This window comes from Cucumis sativus, chromosome 3, assembly GCF_000004075.3.
Source record: "Cucumis sativus cultivar 9930 chromosome 3, Cucumber_9930_V3, whole genome shotgun sequence".
In the NCBI taxonomy this organism is placed as follows: domain Eukaryota; kingdom Viridiplantae; phylum Streptophyta; class Magnoliopsida; order Cucurbitales; family Cucurbitaceae; genus Cucumis; species Cucumis sativus.
Window position 1 is genome coordinate 24947320 of NC_026657.2, and position 24384 is coordinate 24971703.

At 33.8% G+C, this 24384-nt stretch overlaps 2 protein-coding genes and 1 long non-coding RNA gene across 7 annotated transcripts in view; 2 read left to right on the top strand and 1 right to left on the bottom strand.

Annotated features, from left to right (window-relative positions):
* Positions 1 to 10171, top strand: part of LOC101205771 — a 36693-nt gene extending 26522 nt beyond the window's left edge. For 2 of the 5 annotated variants that reach the window (XR_969045.2, XM_004151960.3), the window contains exon 4: positions 9936 to 10171. Coding sequence is in view for 4 of the 5 variants with exons in the window: in XM_004151960.3 (XP_004152008.1) it covers positions 9936 to 9953 (18 nt within the window). In the remaining variant the exon portion in view is untranslated. Of the gene's footprint in view, positions 1 to 5391; positions 5607 to 5635; positions 5774 to 5881; positions 8626 to 9935 lie in introns of those variants that run through there. The other 3 variants (XM_011653322.2, XM_011653323.2, XM_011653324.2) reach the window with 3 other exon arrangements.
* Positions 10172 to 12158: 1987 nt separating this feature from the next.
* LOC101203044 (geraniol 8-hydroxylase) lies at positions 12159 to 14015 on the top strand. The gene is made up of 2 exons (XM_004152021.3): positions 12159 to 13105; positions 13210 to 14015. Exons 1-2 carry the CDS (start codon positions 12224 to 12226, stop codon positions 13807 to 13809), a joined length of 1482 nt encoding a protein of 493 aa, XP_004152069.1. The 5' UTR covers positions 12159 to 12223; the 3' UTR covers positions 13810 to 14015.
* Positions 14016 to 21676: 7661 nt separating this feature from the next.
* Positions 21677 to 23321, bottom strand: LOC105434927. Its single transcript, XR_969046.2, has 4 exons — positions 22945 to 23321; positions 22593 to 22781; positions 22004 to 22087; positions 21677 to 21904 (listed from the first exon to the last, which is right to left on the bottom strand). It is a non-coding gene; the product is annotated as an uncharacterized LOC105434927 (long non-coding RNA).
* Positions 23322 to 24384: the final 1063 nt, after the last annotated feature.

Genomic DNA, 24384 nt, shown 5'->3' on the forward strand with positions numbered 1-24384 from the left:
TATTTAGTTCTTGCTTTGTCCAAGTCGAGCCACTGTGAAAGTTTACCATGTGAAAATGGGTGGAATAATCCCCTTTTGTTAGAGTCCACTCTTATCAAATTCTTTGAGCCTTTCGTATCCTTCTTTTCTTTGACTTTTTCACGATCACGAATTGAAAGAATGAAACTTCTCATGCTAAATCATTTTCGGGTTGAAACAAGTCAATGAACTAAAAAAAGTTCAGACTCGACGGGTTTCATCACCCCATTTTAATAAAGTAGCATCCATAGGTTAATCTGGTAGAGTCTCATCTTGATGTAAGCATTCGAAACGCTAGAACCATTCTAATAGAACAATTAAACTAGATGGAATCCCAATTCACTCACTCAATTTCGAAATCTGAAATATAATGAATTTCTTTGACCTTCTTGGGAAGTTTATCGACATTCTTCAGAGAAAGAAGAACCTACTTAAATCAAAGAAATAAATAGCGAAAAGAAAGCCATATACATTAATTTAAGGCAGAAGAAAGCCTATCCTTCGTATTAGTTAAGAGGTGTAAATAACTTTGATCTTTGTCTTTGTTGAATGAGATTTGAATTCCCTTGTTCATTGCGATGATTTGTGATAAGGAAAGGTGAATAAGGATCAGAAAGCTCCACAATATCTCTGTCTTATGGAACTTTGTTCACTCACATAACAGTAGTTTGAAAGAAAGTAAGAATCAAGAAAGCGCATTCAAATTAAGGCCCACTTTGCAGTGCCATAAGACAGGTGTAAAAGAATATTGCGAGAATTTAAGGAGCATGAAATGGAGAGAGAAAGAAAGGCTCTTTTTAGATTGAGAAATCCCGTATGAAGGACTATCCATATTGTCTGTCCTTCGAACTGAAGCCAGAAAAGGACAATATTTTTTGCACATTTGAAACGCTTATAATTGCCATATTCAGCCTTGTAGTCGGCCGGTAAAGGTCTGGCAGAGTATCAACGGAGACTGAGAACTTTCCCCACTACGCTACAGACGGTGGGATAATAAAATCAAGAGATTTCTTCCTCGAAGAGAAAGAGAGAATGAAGAATTCACTCAGGCCAAGCCTTCTTTCAGACTCCTACTCCGGGATCGGCACTCTTCCCTTTGTTCATTGAGGCGGTGCGGCCCAGTGCTGTCCTTGACCTAGAGGTTCTTCTCAAGATTGATGTCCCATTTCCCCGTCACTCGCTCGACTTCTTACGTCCCATTTCATCCGTATTCACGCTCCCGTCCTTTTGACCTCTTTATTCCACCGCTCCGTTTTCCTTATAATGTTCGGAAGTATCCACAGAAAAAGAGTAAGTTGCCCGCCTGGTTCGAGCACCAAGGACCTGAAAGCTGCGGGGCTGGGGTCGAATTGACCTACCTACCCCTATCTTTTATGGCAGGAAAAGGAGTAGAGGTAGAGGTCCTCATTTCTTTCTTTTCATCAGACTGCGAATGAGAAATGATTCCAGATTCAAAAGCCGAATGCCTCACCCATGAATGCACAAAGAAGGAAGTCGGGATGGGATGGTAGAAAGGGTGAACTTCTCAGGTTTTTTCTATACGGAAGAAATAATGAGAATTGACTTCTGTAATTACCGCTACGTGGGTTTTGGGAATTTATCCGATGACTGATCAGCCAAGGGCTAGCGCTCCGTGGGAGTAGAGCATTTCCGCCTCCGCGACTGCTCCTGGGACGATTGATTCCTTTTCAGCTGCCACCGCAACCCCCACGGATTCCCCCGATCCGACCCCTCCTCTATCGTTTTTTAGTGGAATAAGACTCCTTTCGCAAATTCTTTGCGCCTCTTCATTCAATATTCTTTGAACCTTCGAACTGTTTGAAGGACTATCCATATTGACCCATCTAGCCTCTGCGGTCAGTCCTTCGGACCAGGTGCGTGAAGCAAAGTGACTCTTAAGGTTGAATTCATTGAGTCATCATATTTTTTTCAAAAACAAGGGTCATCCTCAACCTTTTTTTTATGCGCCTGAGTCTTATCCATTATAAGGAAGCAGATCCTCATATTCATTAAATAGTGGTCCTCCGATGCAATCAAATATGCGACTTTGCGCCTTCTAAACCTAAAAATAAGACGAAAGCACTTAAAATAAAATATCAAAGTCGTAATAAAGTAATTCTCTCTCTTAAATACTCGCAGCTATGCAGCTTTCTCTTAAAAAGTAAAGGTGTCCATTTTCTTAACACTCTTAATTAGGACAAATATTACAAATACCAAAGATCATGAAATTCAACATTCTTTTCACCTGCTGCTCTGATCATCTTCTACGCCTCGCCTCAATGAACAAAGGTTGGTGGGGGTGCGTCTATCAACTTACTTGCTTCGTACGGGCACCTCGCCAAAAAATAGTAGAAAAAATCCATGAAAAGAAGAATGCTTGCCATAGAGAACTCAACTTGCACTATTTTTCCCTTATATCTTCTTATATTTGAAAGAGAAAGAAAGCTGCAGGATCAAGTTCAAAGTGATGAAGTGAAAATCTAAGATTTCCTACTAGTCAAATAAGATTTCGAAAAGGGGAATCTGAATCGTGAAAGATTACAATCTCCAACGGTCGTTGGATCGTCCATTCCGAGTTGAGAGGAAAAAGGCCTACTTTGAGAAGAGGCATCCCTTTCTTTTCGCCCTTTGTTCATTGAGGCAATTTCCTCAGAAATCCTTGAGGAAGTTATCTGACTAGCCCTCCGTGCAACGAACCCTTTATATCTATATAAAGAAGGAGATTTGTGAAAGACTGACGCAATAGAAAAACCATGCAAGGAGAGAATGAGGGTTGAACCTGGCATACTGGTGCCGCAAGTTGAATAAAATAAGCTTCTTCACTGAGAACAAAGACATGAACCCAAAAGACATACATCTGTTCTTGCTTTTCCAACTATAAAAAATTGTTACATGGGAAATTGACATTTTCGTCAAACTCGACTCGTCAATATTCTTTGACGCTTGTTTTACTTCTTCAACGAATTCCACATGTGGGGCTTTCTTGAGTCCTATAAACCCATTTCTCGGACGTGTCAAACGTGTCCTTATGCGGCAAGCTTGAACACCAAAGTGAAAATCTACCTCTTATTCCTCAACTTCATAACCGCGTAGTGGGTTGAGCTATAGTCTGAAAGCAGTTGAGCTATTTAAAGACACGACCTTGCTCTCTGTTTGGCCGTTGTCGTAGTACGTATGGTCCTCTTCCAAGATTATGCTTCTCTATTCTCTCCCAAAACCAGTGCCACTTCGGTTAGTTGTAGTTGGCCATATACCCTTAGTATTGGGTGCCTTCTTTCCTTCGACTGAGAATAATGAGTTCGCGATCTTTCTCGTTCACGCTTGACTCTTGACTCAGATTCTAAACTTATTACATTCATTCATACTGGGTGCTTAGCTTGATCTTCTTTTGACTACAAAAGAAATAGTATGGATTCCCTTGACCGAATCAGCATAGCTAGACTCGATAGGTTCCACATAGCAGCTTTTACCCACATGTCCAATTTGTGAAGGTGTAGCCGCAATTTAGCTTCTTATTCCCTTATATACTTAAATGGAAGAAAGTTCATATGGAATCTTCAATCCTTTGGACGGGAACAAAATTAGGAAGTACCAAGCGGGATAAGACATCTCCCAAGAAGACCCTGATTGCATAGCCAATTTTGAATGAAAGAGCTTTGTTGATCCAAGAGATATGGCACTAACGGGAACCAATTGGGATGAAAAAAAGTTTAGAGATTTTTTAGAGAAACTCTTTTGTAGAAAAACAAAATTATTTATAACTCTCTTTCCTTCATGGAGTAAGAGAGAATCATGAGATTCTATTAATTTAAAAATATTAAATTAATAGAAATTTCAAATCAACTAATTAATTAATCATTAATCAATTAGTTAATAATTAACTAAATCATATTTAATTAATTCATTTAAATCTTATTTAATGAATATCTCTCCAATATCTTATAGTATTATATTAATTTAGTTAAATCAAATTTAAATAAATAATATTAAACTAAACTATTAATTAATAACTAAATTAAATACCTTATATTTAACTTAAGTTAAATTTGAATCATATTCAAATATAAAATTCTCCCACAACCAATAACTTTAATATGAATCCAGTTCATATTGAATTAATATTTGAACTCATTCAAATATTTTATCTCTCATAATTTAATTTTGCATCATATCCAAAATTAAATTTATACAATAAAGTTTGATTAAAATATAAACTTTATATTACAATGTAGCATTATGCATTATACGAATTTCCAAGGTAAATTTGAACATTTCAAATTACAACTAATATAAAAAATCTCATTACCTTTTACAAGCTATGCAAATGAAGGGGACCTAATGGACCTATAGATCAAAAGCTACAACGATATGAGATTAAATGAGTAACTCATTAACCACATTAATTAATATTCGTCAACTGTGTGTACATTCCACTAGAGATTCACAGTTGGACTATTCTCACTGTAGATATATTTTTGTGTCAACGGATATAAACCAATAAAAGTAAGTTAGTCTTTCACGAGTGTTTGTAACACTAGTTGGGTCAAATAACCATTTTATCTCTAAGTTACCCCTAGTCCTAAAATATCAGTGCTCCTCTAATGAACAACATGTTTATGGTCAACCTAATAAACAGAAACAATTCTCGTGCCATAGAGAGGTTAGGGCCTTTTGTTCAACTCTCGGAGACACCATTTAAGGGAACACTCATCTACTTACCCTAAAGTAGGGAATGAGTGAATTCCATCTTGCGTAATTATGTTTCCAGCTCCCCATTCGGTCTTGTCTCCAAAAAGATTAGCTTATTGAGTCGGTGATCTGGCCACTCTCACCTGTACAAATCAAAGGATAATCCCTCACGAACAAGAGTTCACAATACACTAAGGATTAAGACTAAGTTACCTAGGTCATCCTAATGAAATAGAAACCTAACTAGTTAACAGAGTTACATCTAGTGGTTACTATTTCGCTGTCCGGTTTTATGCAAACTCATTGCATAGGATACCCTCACTCGCACAAACGCATTGGATCATTGCGATTGTATCAAATACAAAGTAAGTCGTATCTATAGTGATACTAAGATGAGGTACTCAACCTTATCTATACTATAGACCCTTTAAGCTGATCTCGAACATTGATCCATGTACGTCTCTACATAATCTACAAGACTCATTAAACAACTTAGGATATTAGTTTATTGGATTTGGGTTATTAAGACAAAACTAATAATATAATCAATAACAATTATTATAACAATAACACTTGATTAACAACGGTCTATAAATTGTATTTACAATCTACGAGTTTTAGAACATAAATCCCAACATTTTTAACTATGGACCATCATAAAATGTATATTATTTTGCCTTGAAGGAGGAGAGTTTGCTACCCATCGACTCTTTCGTCTTTGGACGAAGGGGTAAATACTGCCCGTAGCTATGGAGGACTGTCTTCGAAAAGATATGCAAATGCTTCAAGTTTCATGTTATGATTGTTTACTGATAAATGTATTTAAGCTTCGATTTTATACTAATACGTTTATGAAAACTTGTTTTATAAAATCGTTACTCACTAAGTCTTTCAACTTACCCTTTCAAAATGTTTTCCCACTTTCTAGGTACAGATTGTGGATCTCTTTATGCTGAACATACGACTATCATACCAACTTAGTTTTCATTATGCATGGACATTGTTTTGTTTTAAAATAATATTGTGATTGTTCTAATATTCATAATTTTATGATTTACTTAATTTCCATGATATGTTTTGTAAAGATTTTAAATGGGTCACACTATGGTTTTAAGTATTTTAAGTTAAAAGAATTTTGTTGTTGATTGCTTCACGTTTCCATGTCATGTGTCAGTTGAGGTTGTTCTGGAGGTGAATGACTTCGGCTGACGTCACGCCATGTCTCGAGACGAGCAAGTAGGTGATTGGGGTGAGATGTGACACTACTAATGTTGGAGTTGTTACATAGCAATATAAAGAGGATACTGCACATCCTGCATGACACTAGGCATATGATTAGACAATTAGCCTATTTTCGAATGATTCATGCGTCAAACCTAGTGTGTCGAGAAAGTACGAGATGGACTAAAGATGTTTTTCCATTCTGTGCTACCTGCTTAGAACCATTGCTTGACTAACGTCGATGAAAGTCGCTAATGTTGAGGAGATGGTCGTAATGTTCCTTCATATACTTGCACACAACGTGAAAACTGTGTCATTCAACAAGAGTTCATGTGGTCGGATGGGACAATTAACGACGTAGCTAACATGCATAAGAAGAGTTTTCTTGACTTTGTGAGATGACTTCACTCATTTATATCCCAAAAGGTGAATAAGTGTGGACTTTAGGCACCGAGAGGTTGTTGTTCTTAAACGTGAGGTCCTATAAGTTTTATAAGTGAATACTCTAGATATATTTTACTTAATCAAGATTAGTCATATGGATCCAAACAGGTGATCATATGTGGTGCTTAATGACTCTAAGAGGAGCATGCATTAATCATAATCTAGTTAAGAGTAATGTGTTGTGTCAAGGTTCTCGCGATGCTTAATTTCCTTGCAATATATGGATATTCCTCCACTCTTTCTTGCATACAAGTTAGTTCGCATCTTCATCTTGCCATAATTTATTCTACTTTGCATGAGTCTCTAGGTGTAAATATGTAGTATTAGTTTATCTAAACATCCTTTCACATTCTTATATTTTTGTCATAACGCCTAGTTGATAAGTAACCCCTAGAACTAAGCTTTGATATCAATTCACTGTGTTCGACCTTGGATCACCCACGTAAACCTATTGTTTCGATTACACTTAGGAAAACAATAGGAAAACTTGCACTTTTGTGAACTGAGCAGTAGGTGGTGGAAACATTGGAAGCATTTTGCATGCAATGATCATGTCAACTCACATGATGAAGAGAATATTGGAGAGCATTTTGCATGCAATGATCCAGTTGTCAGTGACTTAGAAGAGATAGAGTGTAAACCCTAGATCTTCTACACTTTTGTTTACTTCAGTTTATAAGAAGTCAAGTTTTAAGTGTAATCAAGACCGCATGTTTCCGTAAAGTCTTTTGTATTGGATCAAAATTAGTGGGTTAAGGAATATTTGTATTGTTCATTTACATTTGGTTTTTAAGTAATTGTTAAGCTACTAAGAGCATCAAAATAAATCAGTTAGTAGAATTAATTAAGTTTAAAAAAAAAAAAAAAAGTGGTTTAGTGAAGTATTAAAGGTTTTTTTTAAAGAAAAAAAAAAGTAAGAAAGTGAAAAAGAAAGGAGGAAGGTCGGTGGGAGTCTTTTAAGTTCTTCTTTAGGGTGGATGTTAGGCCTTAATCGCATTTTGTCTTACGCTATAAGATTTCACGTGACAAGGGTAGCCTATGCAATGAGATATCTAGTGTAGAAGGCTACATGAGGAATTGTTATGCGTTTTTAGCTTACATAACCAATAAGTAGCGATGTCACCCTTGTTTAAGGAAGTCAGTGATTGATTTGACCTTGTCACCCAATCAAAATTTAGGATAAGGATGTGGTAGTGACATGTGCCATTTTGACATTGGTCATTCTCACCGTTAGGCAGAAGTAATCATTCCAGCATAGAAAGTGTCGCTGGAAAAACTTATAAATAGGTGCAGTTCGATCATTTTGAAGTTGCTTTTACCTTGAGCTTACTTAAGAAAGAACTGAGAGAATTTTCAAGATTTTCGAAAAGCCTGAATTCAGCAAGGAGTTGCAAAGAAGAGTAAGGAAGTTCTCCGCAAAAGGAGTTAGGCGAGGAAGTACATTGATTGTGAGTGGTTTCTTCCTTAAAATGTTTTCAAAAACAAAAAAAGATTTCCAATATCTTTAAATCCTTAAAGATATTTTCAATGAAACCTCAAGATATGTGACTTCTATTATGCTTTCCAAATACATGTGATTTATAAATACATAAAATTTTGATATGAGTTGAAATAATGAAATGATGATCTTTTGTACCATATATATGTGATGAGAATGCCTTATACTTTCCGTGTGATCTGATATGGGATGCATTACCAACTACTACAAATTTGGTCTTTCTTGATGCATGCAAATTTTGATTTCTTGATGGTCATGACAAAGGACCATTAAGAAAAATATTTTTCATGTACGTCAAGAAAAGTCTCTTTATTTTGTGGAAGAAATATGAAAAAATGTAAAAAAAAAAAAAAATGTTGATTCTTGATTTCCTTGATGGGCAAAGTTCCCTTAGTTTTGTTGATTGTCTACAAACTTCAAGAAAACTATATCTCGATGGACAATAAACATTAAGGATAATATGTTTGTTGACTGGAAACGCCCATCAAGTTAGTTAGTTTTTCTTGATGGATGAGACCCATCAAGAGATGAATTTTCTTCATTTCCAATGGTCATCATCGAAAAAAATTAATATATTTGTTTTAGATTTCTTGATGGGTTTGAAATTTTCTTGATGGACAAAAACAAAAACAAAAGAAGATAATGAGCAAGGTCCATCAAGAAAAATAATATCTTGATGGGCATTGTCCATTAAGAAAAAAATTATAATTTTGGGTTTAGGATAAGATCATGGGCAAGGTCGATAAAAAAAAAAATGATATCTTGATGGGTATTGCCCATCAAGAAAAAACTATTTTTCATGAATTACGAAATTTGGACTCTCATTAACCAGCTCAAAAAACACGATATTCATGAATAATATCCTTAAATCTTTACTATTTTTCTTTCAATTATTAATTTCTATTCATCAATAATACAATATTACTTTTTTAAAAGTTAATTGTTGTAATTATATTTAGATTGAAATAAGTGCCTTTATCAAAATGAAACTAGTTATTGTGTTCAACTTTAATAATTGAAAGTTTGTAATTTAGGATTTTTAAAATTTGTAAAAACTTGCTAACATGAGCTTAGCTCAACTAGCATCTGTATGTATCCACTCTTGCATTAAAAATTTGTAAAAGTTGTTTATAAATTTGAATTTCAACCTTACTTCTTAGTACAATAATCATTGAGGAGGAAACCAAGATCATGAAGATGCACAAAGCTAAGGTGGGTGTGAGAAAAGTAAATAGAAAAAAAAATTGATGACATGTTTTGGCCATCAAGTAAACTGGTTTTCTTGATGGATTATTCAGTTTTCTTAATCGGCTTTTTAGTTTCCTTGATGGACAAAATGCATAAAAGTTTCCTTTTTTGATGGCTAATATCATCAAGAAAGAATTTTTTATGACATGTTTTGACCATCAAGAAACCTAGTTTTCTTAATGGTTGGGCTTTTTTGATGCCTGCCCTAGTTTTCAAAGACCATCAAAGTAGACATTTTTTGACATGTTTTGCACATTAAAGAAGGCCAAATTTGTAGTAGTGATCCTTGTTGTGTGATCTTGGATAAGATGCTCTATTCTTATTGTGTGATTTGGAATAAAATGCCTTATACTTGTGTGATCTGGTATGGAATGCCTTTTGTCTGCTGTGTGATATGGCATTGGAAGACGCATTATGCGTAATGGAACTGAGGAAATTTGTTAAATGCATTGAGACTATTCCACAAAGCTACAACTTAGCAAAAAAGTGTGGTAAACGCTTGAGCTGAGGAAATTGTACTAAGATGTAATTTAAATAAGCAGAATGATTATGTGTTGTGATTGTAAGATCAAAAAGAATAAATCTGATTCTACGCGATATGAAACTATGCTTGATTTAGAAAGTAAACAATTTTCCAAGCAATTTATAAATGTTTGATGACGAGATTTGAATTTTTTTAATCGTTCATGATTTGGCCAAATGATTGTAATGCATTAAGGCATAAATTGATTTATTAAAGGTATTTATAAAAGACTCTATTCACTAGACATTTTCGCCTAATCTTTCAAATGTTTTGTTTTATTCCCCCTCCCCCTAGGTAGCGAAGAACATCTAGCGTTGAGCTTGCAGCTTTGATCATCTACTGTTCCATTCGAGAACGCATCATTTTGATAGTGGCCACTATCAAGTTGCATAACATGTAGAAGCTAGGCGAGAAGAGTCTAAATGTTGTTTGTATTGTGTATAGTTCTTTTAAATGGAACTTTGTACTAAGTATTAAATGTACTCTATTATTGAAATATTAATGAAGTCTTCATATTTTATTTAAGTTAATATTCCGCCTTTAAGCTTGTTGATTGGATTAATCCGCTTACTAGGCGTTCTGAGTGTTATCTTATGCAGAGTCTTGCGTAGAATGTCTAACGGTCACATCTCCACTTGGCCACACAAAGTGATTTTTGGGTGGGATGTGACAGTAGATGATCCATCCCTTTCCTTTTTTTCTCTCAAACTTTGCTCACAAAGTGGTTGTTGGAAATTGAGGAAGGAGATAGAGAAGGAGATCAGAGGAAATTGAGAAGATTTGAAAGTTGAACTGGAATTTAGAGCAAGCTGAGCAATCTCTGGTTTTTAAGAAAGAACGAGCTGTAGAAGTAGAGTTACAGGTTGAGATTGGTTACGTTAGAAACCTATTTCAATTTTTAAGAACTTTTATGAAGGAATAATCATGAGCTGAAAATGAAGGAAAAATAATGCAATTGTAGGTAGAAGACAGAACATCGAATAAATCATGAATCTGGAACAGCCTCTGTGTTTCTAAGCTGTTCGAGCTAAAGAAGTGAATTTAATAGTTTCCATTGGTCAGGTTAGAAATTTAACTCAAGTTATAGCAACTGTTATGAATATTTTTTTAGATGAAAACAATAGAAATTGGGTGAATTTTCAAGTGGAAGTCAAAGGTTGTCTGAAAACACGAATATGGAGTAACCTCTAGTTCGAGGGAAATTCCAGATAATCCAAGGGTTTTTAGGTCTTCATAGCTTCAGGTAAGTTGTAGAGGACTTAAAAAAGAAGAGTTATACACAAAAATCACTCAATTTGGTTACGTATTGAATGCATTATGAATTTTTAAAGTTGGGGTTAAATCTAGAAAACGCAGAAAAACATTGCTGCCAGTTGTGCGCACGCTTCACGGTCAAGACACCCTCCAGTACGCGCACGCCCCTAAGCCCCTCAGCATGCCCATCCTCACCCACATGGAGGTGTCACCAGCCCATGACACTTAAACTTGGGTTTGTATATGTGTTTATTAAACTACCATGATATTATCGCATTGTATAATAGTTTGTATATGTGTTTATTATATACATATCTTATTTACATTTATATTAGTTTTATATATTACCCGTGAGATATAATACTTTTAGTTGATGTTTTACATGATATATATCGTATATTATTTACAAGTATACTTTATAATAATCTATAACGAGAGTATGTCTACAAAAATTACCTTTTTACATTTGCTCAACAACTAGAACATTTAACATATACCCAAAGAAAATTTCAGATATACCCAATATCCATATGAAAAACCCGACGTTTCTAAAAAACTTCTTCTTCAATCTGATACCTCAATAAACCCTAGGATATAACACATGCAAAATCACATTTTTGATTCTGTTGCCTATTCAGACTAAAATCTTTAATCTATATAAGATACCAAATGCAAACTATGTATAGAATATATACAACTTAATCTTGTATCTTTCGGCCGTCGGAAAATAGATGAACTGGCGGCCGTTTTAGAAAACCTTCATCGTCGAAATCGCTTAAATGCTTCAACTTCATGGCCAAAAACCAAAAACTCGAATCACTTCCTTAACTGTCGAAAGGACAATGATTTAGTTGAATATGAAAAGTGAGAAAACTGTCAAATAACTTTCCTATTTTAATGTTGTATGATTTCCTCCCATTTTTTATATTAATATAATATGTATATTGTGTGAAAAAACTTCCTAACAGGTATATATGTAAATTGGACCTATTTTTGTATAATATTGTGACTCATTTAGTACATTTAAATGATATGGTATATTAGAGTTAAATACCTTATTATTTTTAAAATGGTTCATAATTGTTATTACCCAAATTTTACACTCGTATGAAGTTGTGGCCCAAAAATTTATGGTCCACAGTTTTTGTGGGTAACTAATTATTCAATGCCTTTTAGTTGAGATATCATATTTTAAAATCATATATGTGTTTGTGTGATCTTGGTTTGTCCACCTTGCCTTCAGTATACGGAAGTGGAAAACGAGTTTTCTTCAGCGTTCAGAACTATAAATAAGAAAGTGATTAGACGGAATCATAACCTCACTGGCAATGGAGTTTTGGACCTGCATCCTCTTTCTTTCGCTTCTCTTCTTCATTTCAAGCCTTAAATCAAAGTGGAGTACAAGTACATCGAAGAAGCTACCTCCGGGACCAAACCCTCTACCACTCATCGGAAATCTCTTGGATCTCGGCGACAAGCCTCACAAGTCACTAGCCACCATGGCTAAGCTACACGGTCCAATTATAAGTTTGAAACTCGGACGAGTTACAGCCGTGGTCGTTTCTTCTTCCGCCATGGCTAAAGAGGTCCTGCAAACCAACGACCAATTTTTGTGCAACAGAGTTGTTCCTGATGCGTTGACAGCTCATAGCCACCACGAAGTCGGATTTCCATGGATTCCTGTTTCTTCTCTCTGGAGAAACTATCGCAAAATATGCAACAACACGTTGTTTGCCGGAAAAATTCTGGACATGAATGAGAATCTTCGTCGGAAGAAAGTGGAAGAGCTTGTGGAGATTGTTCGGAAAAGTGCGTTGAAGGGGGAGGCGGTGGATTTAGGGAGGTTAGTGTTCGCTACTACTTTGAATCTACTGTCCAACACAATATTTTCTGTTGATTTAGCAGACCCGAGTTCTGAATTAGCAAAAGAATTCAAGAAATACGTGCGGGGAATTTTGGAAGAAGCAGGAAAACCAAATTTGAGTGATTATTTCCCTATGTTGAGAAAGTTTGACATTCAAGGAACGAGGAAGAGGATGGAAATTCATATGGGAAATGTGTTGAATCTTTTAGACTCAATGATTAAACAGAGGATGAAACAACAAGAATTGAATCCTGATTCTGTTTCAAACAACGATTTGTTGCACTGTCTACTCAAGAACGAAACTGACACCAAAATCGATCAGAATCAGATGATACATCTACTACTTGTAAGAATCCCCTAGCTACTATAAATTCGTTTGATTTTTTAATAAAAAATGAAATTGAAAAAGCACTATATCTGATGCAACGATTTTGTTTATTTTGTGGATAGGTACTGTTCGTAGCCGGCTCAGATACAACTTCATCGACATTGCAATGGGCAATGGCGGAGCTATTGAGGAATCCAGATAAATTAGCAAAAGCTCAAGCAGAAATTAGGAAATTAGTTTTGGAGAAGAGAGTGGTTGAAGAAGCAGACATTCCAAGGTTGCCATATCTACAAGCGGTGGTGAAGGAAACTTTTCGATTGCATCCGGTAGCTCCATTGTTGCTACCACGTAAGGCGCAACAAGAAGTGGAAATTGCAAGTTTCACAATCCCTAAAGATGCTCAAGTTATGATAAATACTTGGGCGATGGGAAGGGATCCGAGGAATTGGGAGAATCCGGAATCTTTCGAACCAGAGAGGTTTTTGGGATCGGAAATTGACGTCAAAGGGCGGAGCTTTGAGCTCATTCCGTTTGGAGGAGGGAGGAGGATTTGCCCTGGAATTCCATTGGCGATGAGAGTGATGCATTTGATATTGGGTTCATTGATAAGTTTCTTTGATTGGAAGGTTGAAGATGGATTTGAGGTGAACATGGAAGATAAATTTGGGATCACCTTGGAAATGGCTCGTCCACTTCGAGCCATTCCTTCGCTAGTGATTTAGAATAGAAACAAACATCTTGTTGCGTCACAAATTCTTTTTCTTTTAAATGTCATTTTCTTTATATCTATGTAGTTCACAAGAGTGGATATTGGAGCCTAAGATGCAGACGCCCTCTAAATTCGATATAATAGAGAGAAATTCTCATTATATAGGGGGAAAATGAAGATTTATTTAAAAAAAATAGTTCATAATACTCTTTTTTTTTTTTTTTTTTTTGTATATTGTAAATTTGACAAATATAATGGTAATGAGATTGTAATTAGATGGTAATATGAATAACGTGCTTTTAAATTTGTTATTTTTGCAATTTGGAAAATGCATGAATTCTATTATCATAGATTTTTTTTGCTATTTTTGCAAACTCTACATGAAAAAATGCAAAAAAACTACATGAAAAAATGCAAAAAAAATGTTTAGTCAACACGCGATTAATCGGTCACACACGCACATGTAATTCTAATAAACGATCATGATATGTGATCGAATAGAAAATGATAACGATTGTGTAGTTCTTTTTTACAATTAAAAAAATACTTCGTGTAATTCCTATTTAAACAATCATGATACATGATCATATAGTTCTTTTTAACGATGAGAAAATGTTTCAAATCTAAACAATTGTGTTGACCATGCTAAACGATAGTGTTGACTAGGTTAGTGATCGTTTAGATCATATCAAAGTGATATTTAAACGATCTTGATATTCTGGAAGATGAGTTGTAAAAAAGAAAGAGAAGATGAAGAAGATGTATAAAAATATAAGAAAGAATAATCTTGAAAATGAGGTGAAGAAATCGAGAAGAGAATATGAAGAAATCGCAAAGAAAAAGAAAGACAACTGACGAATTGTTTACAATATCAAGCGCAAATATGGAATTTATAAAAAAAAATATTGGCTTCATAAGCTTTTTTATTTTGTTACACAAATCGTAAATATTTTAGTGTTTTATTAAATTAATAAAAAAATAATCTATTTAAAAAAACTATGGAGAATATGATATATTTTGTAAATAATTTCAAATTTTTTCTATATTTAAAAATGCCACAATATTTTCATAACTCACGAAGTATTATGATTGTACGTGGATTGTGAACACCATGCAAAAGAAATTTAACTTGAAACACAGAGAAAACACCTAAACATATTTCTATGGAGGAAAAGAAGAAAAGAAAACTAACATTTGTAGAACCTCTCAAGGAACACCACGAAGTCTTTCTTGTTGTCCTCGAGATAAAAAAAACACAGAGAGTTTATTGGGCTTTTGTGTGAAAAAAATATTTGCATAGAGATTTTTTCTTCTTGGAAGCAATAGATAGTCAAAAATTCATACATTCCTTCAATATCTTAACGAAAAGATACGAAAGAGATGGAGTGAAAGTTATCAAAATAATTTTCTCTCTCTTTCATTAAGTAGAATAGTTATTCTTTTGTTTAAATTAATATTAATATAAATACAATATAAATTCAAATTATATTATATCATATATAATATAACCAATAGTTTAGATCTTCTCGTATGATCTATAGTTCTAATATGAATTGATTTCATATTAAGTTTTAATCTATAGTTTATTTATGAATCTTATTCATATTATTATTATTTGAATCATATTCAAATATTAACTTCTCTCGTAAAAATTTTATATTATAATGTATCAAATACATTATATTAATTGTATCATTATACAATTTATTCCCTTTAATCAATTTGAACGATTCAAATTAATCCAAAATAAATTTGATTCTCATTTATCTTTATTGAGCTAACAAAGGGCCCTTATGGACCTACAGATTAAAGCTTCAATCATGTGAGATTAATTAATTAAACTCTTTAGTTAAATTAATCATTATTCATTAACTATCAGTTATTTCACTAAAGACCAATAGTTGCACTCTTCTTACTGTAGATATATTTTTATGTCCATTAGATATAACCAATCAACAGTGCAATGATCCTTCACAAATTGCTCATAAGTATAGTTAGGCCAAAAATTACCGTTTTGCCCATGTAGTTACACTTAACTCCTTAAGTACCACTAATCCTTCTAATGAACAATAGTTATAGTCCCACTATAACTAAACTCCCCTTGGGCTAAGAGAGGGTGTGGCGCCACATTGTTCAGCCTTAAAATCAGCTCTTAAGAGAGCAATTTCTCTACTTACTCTATCTATAGAGAAATAGTTAATTCATTCTTCTGTAGTTGTGTTTCCAGCTCCCTAATCAAACGAATCCCCAAAATGGTAGGCCTATTGAGTTGGCGATATAGACCACTCTCACCCATGCAAATCAAATGACTGTCGTCATAGACAGGAGTTCACAACTCACTCAGGATTCAGGTCAAGTCACCTTTGGTCATCTTGGTGAAATGTAGTCTCAACTAGTAACGATGTTAATAAGAGAGACTATTCATTTCATGGTTCGATCTTATACAAACTCTTTGTATAGAATACCTCTGCTCTAATGTATTGACATGAATAATTAGGATCAAATCATTTGTAGCACTTTAGAACAATTGTAACAACACTACAAAGCATGTCGTATTCGTAGTGTCGCCAGGATAGGGTATCCAGCCTTATCCATCTACTACAGACCATTTAGGTTATCATTTAAACATAATCCACTTGTATGTCTCCACATACATGTTTAGGTTGCATAAGATAACATTGGATGTTAGTTTATTGGTTTTGTGGGTTAATGCAACTAAATGTCAAATAAAATAACACACTTTATTTTATAAGGTAAACAAAATGTTTGTATAATATATATAATTACAAACTACAAGACCACAAGATTTAGAGCATCAATCCCAACAGGTAAAATACTATTATTATATGGTAAACATTTCATTTATGTTTTCTATAAGAAAATTGTTCGTTAACGATGTTTATTATTGTATTTACTCAAAAACTTCATTTAGAATTATTGTAGCTTTTAAAATGATGTTGGAAAAATATGCTTTTTTTTTGTTGTAAAATTAGCTCTAATACGAAGTAGATTAGTATTTAGTAATTTTTTTTTTTATCCTTGAGCACGATGGTTTCAATTGTTTGCTAGATAAATACTAAATTATCATGTTAGATATATAATATCTAAAATAGACATAATGTCACGCCCCAACTCACAGTCACCTTCGGCAATGAAGTGGAGGCGTGTCACTAAGTACTTCTTGCGAGGTAACACGTTAAACACGTAGTAAGCGAAAAAACTTAACTTTCTTCTTGATATTGCATTGTCTTTAACCTTCAAACTAACTAAGCGATAGACACAAAGTTACAGTGGAAAGAATACAAAACTTCTCTTTATTAACCTAACATTTTTACAAATTTGAACATTACAAATACAACTCTTGTACTCTCTTGGAATTGATACTTAACCTTCGGTTAACAACTGCCCCTTTATTCTAACCTTGACCGCTCACCTCATCGTGTGGCAATGTGATAACTTGTAAAAATACAAGTTATTAAGGCCTTTTAGGTAGAATAATGGAACTGAAATGTGTGGTAAGTGTGCCAAAACACGTAGTTTATGTTGTAAATACTTAACTATTTAGAAATACTTTTTGCATAAGCTTGATGCTTGCTTTACCTTGTTTTTAATGTCTAAACGCATGATTATTGACAAAAGAATAAGCTAACAAATCGCAGAGGAATTGGCGCAAAGACTAGGCGAGAAGACCAAAGCACCACGTGAAAAGAGGTTTGCTAAAAGACAAAAGTGGTAGATGGAGTGATGGACTTGACGAAAAGGACAGAATGAAAAATTTTCCATCGAACTATGCCTGTATAAGGAGCTCAATCACCACCAAGAAAGACAACCAAACGTCCGAATTGGGCTAGATGCTCATAGGCCAAAATCTTGGAGAATTGGTGGAAAGGATTAGCCTTACCACCATCTGTAAAGCACATTTCCATCTTCTCCTATCAGTCTGTAGAGTGAAAGCCTATAGTCTAAGTGAGGAAGATCACATTCCCGTCTCCCTCTAACTTGTAATGCATTTTCTTTTCTTTCCATTTTTGTATTTCTTTACATTGTATGTTGTTCATATTGTACGGTGGTCAAAGGTCTGCATTCTTTAATATAATGTATACTTATACCCTTTTCAATACATTCATCTCTGTTCTGTTCATTTGTCTTATGTTATTCGTAGTTTAGGTTTATGGTGCATGTTTGATAAGAAGTTTTACTTATAATGCTTATCCTATTAGATAAGCTATTTTAATAACTTGACCATCGTATGTCGCCAACTACCGAGAGAGTAAGTAGCAAGGACGTGGCTAACACGCGAAAGGAAGAGTTTTCTCACCTTAGCGAGATGACTTTTATCATTTGTATCCTGAAAGGTGAACAAGTGTGGACAATAGGCGTCGAGAGGTTGTAGACCTTAAACGCGAAGCTCTATAAGTAATATAAGTAAATACTTCTAGATATATCTTGCTTAACAAACTTCATCATTTGAATCCCGAAAGGAGACCAAGTGTGGCATTCAATTACTCTGAGAGGAGCACACCTTAATCATAATCTAGTTTAGCTAGTTATATCGCATTGAGGTGGTCGTATAGCTTACTCTCATGTAGCATTAGACATTCCTTCACTCTTTCCTCAATACAAGTTAGTGCATGCCCATCTACATCTCCTACTTTCTATTAATAATAACTTGTAGAAATACAAGTTATTGTACTCTTATAAGTAAAATAATGAAGTCTTATCACATGAAAAGAAAAGAAAATAGAGAGAAAATAAGTTAATTTGATTACTCCGTGAAAAGCCTAACACAAAAGAACTCCATCCCTATTTTACTATAGTTTAATGCTCTTATTGCAGGATTCTAGGCGAAGAAGAGTGAAGCTCCGCAAATAGCAGTTAAACGCAAGGAGACCCAACTAATCTCTCTAGGGCAAGAAAGTAGTAGCAAGGCGACCAAGCCGCTAGCAAACAAAAGAAGTTGGTGGGAAAGTCAGAAAATGACAAATAGGTCAGACTACACAGTAGGCATAAATTTTTAGAAATCTTAATGGCACACGCCGATATGTCAACATAACTCCCTATATATAAATAGAGCATCTCACTCCCAAAGAAAGTATGTACAAATTGGCCAGAAAGCAAGCTCTTCGTATCATCCATTCTTCTCCCTTACCTTGAGTTTTAGATGAGAGCTTAAAACAAAAGAGAGAGAGATTCACCATTTCGTTGTTCCCTTCATCTATAGGCAGAAATCATAGTCAAAGAGTATAAAAAATCAAACTCTGAGGCGTAATCCATTTGTTGTATTTTCACTTTCTATTTCTTATATTGTATTGTTTTGTAAGCAGAACTTCATGCCTGAAAGGCCTAAAGTGTTAATTATGAAAGAAATGAATTTCTTCTTCCATTCTTCCATTTTTGTTATCTTACCTATGCATTTGTAGTTGAATAGTTAAGTAGCAATGAGTGATGTATTTAATACTAAGAAATTTATAATGAATGTCGTAAGAGTTTTATTCAGTTAAATGTGAGTATCTTAACTTTGTTCATCTGAGAGAATGACAAAAGTAGAGATTGTAATCACCAAGCACGTGATAACCACATTTAACTAAGTAAGTGGCAAGAAGAATGCAACAGTGCATTCTTGTCACCAAGCTCATCCTCTACATACATTACCGAGAGGTTAATGTATGTGGCTAACACACTAAAAGGTATATGTTTTAATTGAGGATTAGTTGTTGTTACTGCTTGCAATATGATTAGATATATGCATTGCTTAACTTGTGTATTTGCATCCCGAAAGGCAAGCAAGTATGGCGTTGCACTGAGAAGTTGCTCACTTTAAACCTTAGTTAAGAGATGTCTGTATTGCCTCGAGGCAGTGAATCCTCAGTCATTGTATTTAGCAGTTCAATCTTCCTTCCCCGCCATGTCTATACCGAGTTCATATTCCATCATGCCACTGTTGGGATTTTTGTCCTAAAACTCGTAGGTTGTAAATATAATTCATTGATCGTTATTAATAAAGTGTTATTATTGTAATAATTGTTATTGATTAAATTATTAGTTTTATCTTAATAACCCAAATCCAATAAACTAACATCCTAAACTGTTTAATGAGTCTTGAATAGTATGTAGAGACAACAAGGATCAATGTTCAAGATCAGCTTAAAGGGTTTATAGTATAGAGATAAGACTGGGTACCTTATCTTGGTAACACTATTGATACGGCTCACTTTGTATTTGATACAAACACAATGATCCAACGAGTTCGTGAAGTTGACATACGAGTGAGGGGTATCCTATACAATGAATTTGCATAAGACTGGACTGCAAAATTGTAACCACTAGATGTAACTTCGTTAACTAGTTAGGTTTCTATTTCACTAGGATGACCTAGGTAACTTAGTTTTAATTCTGAGAGTGTTATGAACTTCTGTTCGCGAGGGATTGTCCTTTGATGTACGGGTGAGAGTGATCAGAACGCCGACTCAATAAGCTTATCATTTTGGAGACAAGACCGAGTGGGGAGCTGGAAACATAATTACACATGATGGAATTCACCCATTCCCTACTTTAGGGTAAGTAGATGAGTGTTCTCTTAAATGATGTCTCCAAGTATTGAACAAAGGACCCTACTCTCTCTATGGCACGAGAGGGGTTTCTGTTTATTGGTAGGACTATAAATAGGTTGTTCATTGGAGGAGCACTGATATTTAAGGATTAGAGATAACTTAGGGGTAAAATGGTAAATTGGCTCATCTAGTGTTACAAACACTCGTGAAGGACTAACTTAATATTATTGATCTATATCCGTGGACACAAAAATATATCTACGATGGAAAAAGTTCAGCCGTGAGTCTTTAGTGGAGTGTATACACAGTTAACGAGTATTGATTAATGTGGTTAATGAGTTTAGCCAATTAATCTCATATTGTTCTAGCTTCTAATCTGTAGGTCCATTAGGTCATCTTCCTAGCTCGTAAAGGGTAATGAAATTTATTTATAGGTTGTAATTCAAAATGTTCAAATTTACTTAGGAAATTAGTTTAATGTATAGTGATACATTATAATATAAAATTTGTGAAACCTTATTATATAAATTTAATTTTGAATATGATTCAAAATTAATTTAGGAGAGATAAAATATTTGAATAAATTTAAAGATTAATTTAATATGAATTGGATTCATATCAAAATTATTGGTTATAAAAAAACTTATATTTAAATATGATTCAAATTTAATTTAAGTTAAATATACTATATTTATTTAGCTATTAATTAATTTGTGAATTAATTAATAATTTAGTTCATTTAATTAAATTTATAAGATATTTGCGTAGTTATTAATTAAATATATTTAATTAATTATATTAAAACAAATATATAAGATATTGAAAAGATATTCATTCAAATAAGATTGGAATGAAATATTAATTAAATATAACTTAATTAATTATATTAATATAAATCTATAAAATATTAGAGAGATTCAAATAATATTTGAATGAAATATTAATAAAATATGATTTAATTAATTATTAACTAATTTATTAATTGTTAATTAATTAATCTCTCCTACTCTTTTTCCTATTACAAGAAGGAAAGAGAGTTGTAAATATCCGAAAGAAAAGTAACAAAAATTCATTAAGAAAAAAGATCAAAATTTTTTCTATCTGTAAAAAGAGTTTATCTCAAATATGTCTAAACCTTTTCTCATCTGATCAATTGGTTCCCACAAACCAATCTCATTCCAGAGAATAGGAAGGTCTCGACGGGTGGTGTCCAATTTGAAGATTGATTTGTAGATTTAAAGATGTCATCAAAAGTAAGTTATCGTATCCTATTCTTTAAAAGCATGCGTAGAATTTATTTATAATTTTGATTCTAAAATTTTACCAATGTCCTGGTATTTTAATATTTCTAAATTAATTTGAGTAATGATTCTTTAAATTCTTCTCGCTTTTATCCCTTCACGAACAACCAATCTACACATAACCCAAAAGTTATGATTTTAAAATCCACCTTCCACCACTAAAACAACTATATCGAAAAGGTTTCGAAGTCTCAATAATCACCAAAATGGATCCTTCACTTCTTGGGCAGGAACGCAAACACCTCGAATCTCCAAACTAATATAAAAAACATAGTGGATATCACCAATTTGAAGCCAAATATCAATGGGTATTTCACCCCATGAAAAAATTCTACGGTAAACCCATGAAACTTACCTTAACCCAGCAATAAGCAACCTTCAATGCCAGTGAAAGTCTCCCTTTAAATTTTCAATGTCCTCCAAGCCTCAATTTAATACTCTAACATCAATAGTACAACAAACATTTAGACTCAAACTTTGGTAACCAAAAACAATAAGGGTCATGTGGCAAAGTAGATCAACACAAATGCCTATAAGTAAGACTATCAAATACTGACATGTGTAAGAATGATAATAACGCACAACTACAAACGAGACAAAAATGTATAGCTTTGCAAAGGAAGAATCCATGAAAATAGAATCTTTACGAAATGGAAATGCTTGGCGTCTTCATTAAAGATGTAGGAAGGAGTTAAATCAATCCCACCACCAAACCTAAGCATAATACATTCATTTTAACTATACAATGTCATTTAATTTATTAAACACAAGAACAAGGTAATCAACAAGTGCTACATTTCAATTACACAATTATAAAAGCTACAGCCAACAAACATACACAAGCAAAATCAGGAAAGAATAAGGAGTGGGCCAATAAGCCGCATTAGGAGTTCTCCTTTTCGAGAACTCGTATTGCTCATCTGAACATAAACTTTAGTACTTACTTTGAGCAAAACAATGGAAATATTAGATCCATTCTCTTGGGTTGAGTAATTCGTTTCCTCTGTAATTAGTTAATCTAAGGGAGTAATTCGTTTCCAGATCTTCATCTTCCACAACGAGCAATACACCAATATTTCTTTCTCTTTCTTCTCCATTATTCTTCTCTTCTTCAAAACTGTCTCATGTAGTATCTGGACAAACCAAAATATATGTTTTGGAGCAGTGGATGAAATGAACATCTAATTCAAACTAAGAGACCAACCAATATGTATTTTGAAAAAAAAAAACAGTAGTCATTGAACATAGAAAAGATAACGGAAAGAAAATAGAGGGAATAAAGAATAAAAACCTAACCCTATAAAGTGCAGTGGTTGGAAAGATTTGATTTCCTCTGTCTCTCTCTCTCATCGCTAAACACTCTCGATGTTTCCGTTCAGATGTGTTTACAAAAATGAAGGGCATCGGTCGTCCGTTCGCGTGGCAAGAAAAAGTAGGGGCCGACAGCCGTTCGTGTGTGGGAGGGAGAAGGATAAGGAAAAATGATGAAGAGGAAGGAAAGGGGTGGTCGACATGTGTGGGAGGGAGAAAAGTGAGAAAAAACCGTGAAGGGGAAGGGAAGGTGCGGCGACATGTTGGGAGGAAGAAGAGATTTGGGGAAAAAATAAACTGGGGCATTTTTGTTTTAAAACAACTGCCGACGGTACATTCAATTCCATCGGCATTGGTCCACTGAAGCAGACGGTAATAATAAACCGTTGGCATATGTCTATATATGCCGATGGTACAAAAATATGTCATCCGTAAAAATATATCTATGCCGACGTTATAATTTTTGCCGTCGGTGATTTCACTTATTATCGACAGTAAAACAGTTCGTTGGTGTATATTGCATCTATCGACAAAATTTAGAGACATCAACATGTTTGTCATTAGCAAAGACAAAATTTCTTGTAGTGGACATTTCAAAAAATTTCTACTTTTTTAGTTTTTCAATTCGACTTATAGTTTAGTATGCAATCTCATTTTAAGTTCTTAGGTATAATTTTCTACAAGTAGCATTTAGTGTATTTGAATGACTTTTGAGCTTACACCATGAACAACCATTTGGCCTATGAAATTGCTTCAAAGTATTTAAAACTCAAATTATCAATACTGATTTTTTTTTATTCACGCATTTTGGTATTGTATTTTCTTTTCAAATCTTGCTTTAGATATGATGATAAAATCAATTCATTAAATTAGTTTTGATCAAGCTAATTATAGAGTGAGTTGTTTTAGGATCTAAGAGTGACCATTATAAATTTTAGGTTTGGTCTAACTCACCCTTCTTTGTGAGTGTTTGTAAGGATGCTAGTAGAACCTCTAGTTTTGCATCCAATCATATGTTGAGCACTTGTCATCTAGAGTTTTTAATATGTTTTCGTAAAACAAAAATGCCTTAGTCATCTCAATATGTCCATCCAAATGTGGGGAATCTCCATCCTTGTCCATGTCCCATTTGGAGAGTCGGGGTCAAGGTTAGGGTCAGGAAATCTCTGTTTGGAGATTGAATCTCGTAGGAAAAAATCCACGTCTCCCTTTTTTATTTAAACTAAATTTAAATTATTAATAGTAAATATTCAAACAACTTTTAACTAAAAATTTAAGTTAATTTAACTATTAAATACAATTAAAAAAATAAACATTTTTAAAAATGACAAATTAGTGAAACTATTTACAAAATATAGTTAAATATATCAAACTTTTTGTAGCTTATTTAAGTTTTTTTGATATATTTCGTAAATAATTTCAATA

What these genes read in the sequence shown, in the direction of transcription:
- LOC101203044 (XM_004152021.3), top strand. Translation starts at nt 12,224, where the DNA reads ATGGAGTTTTGGACCTGCATCCTCTTTCTTTCGCTTCTCTTCTTCATT. An exon ending in AGATGATACATCTACTACTT is followed by an intron (nt 13,106 to 13,209) that starts GTAAGAATCCCC and finishes TTTTGTGGATAG; the next exon opens with GTACTGTTCGTAGCCGGCTC.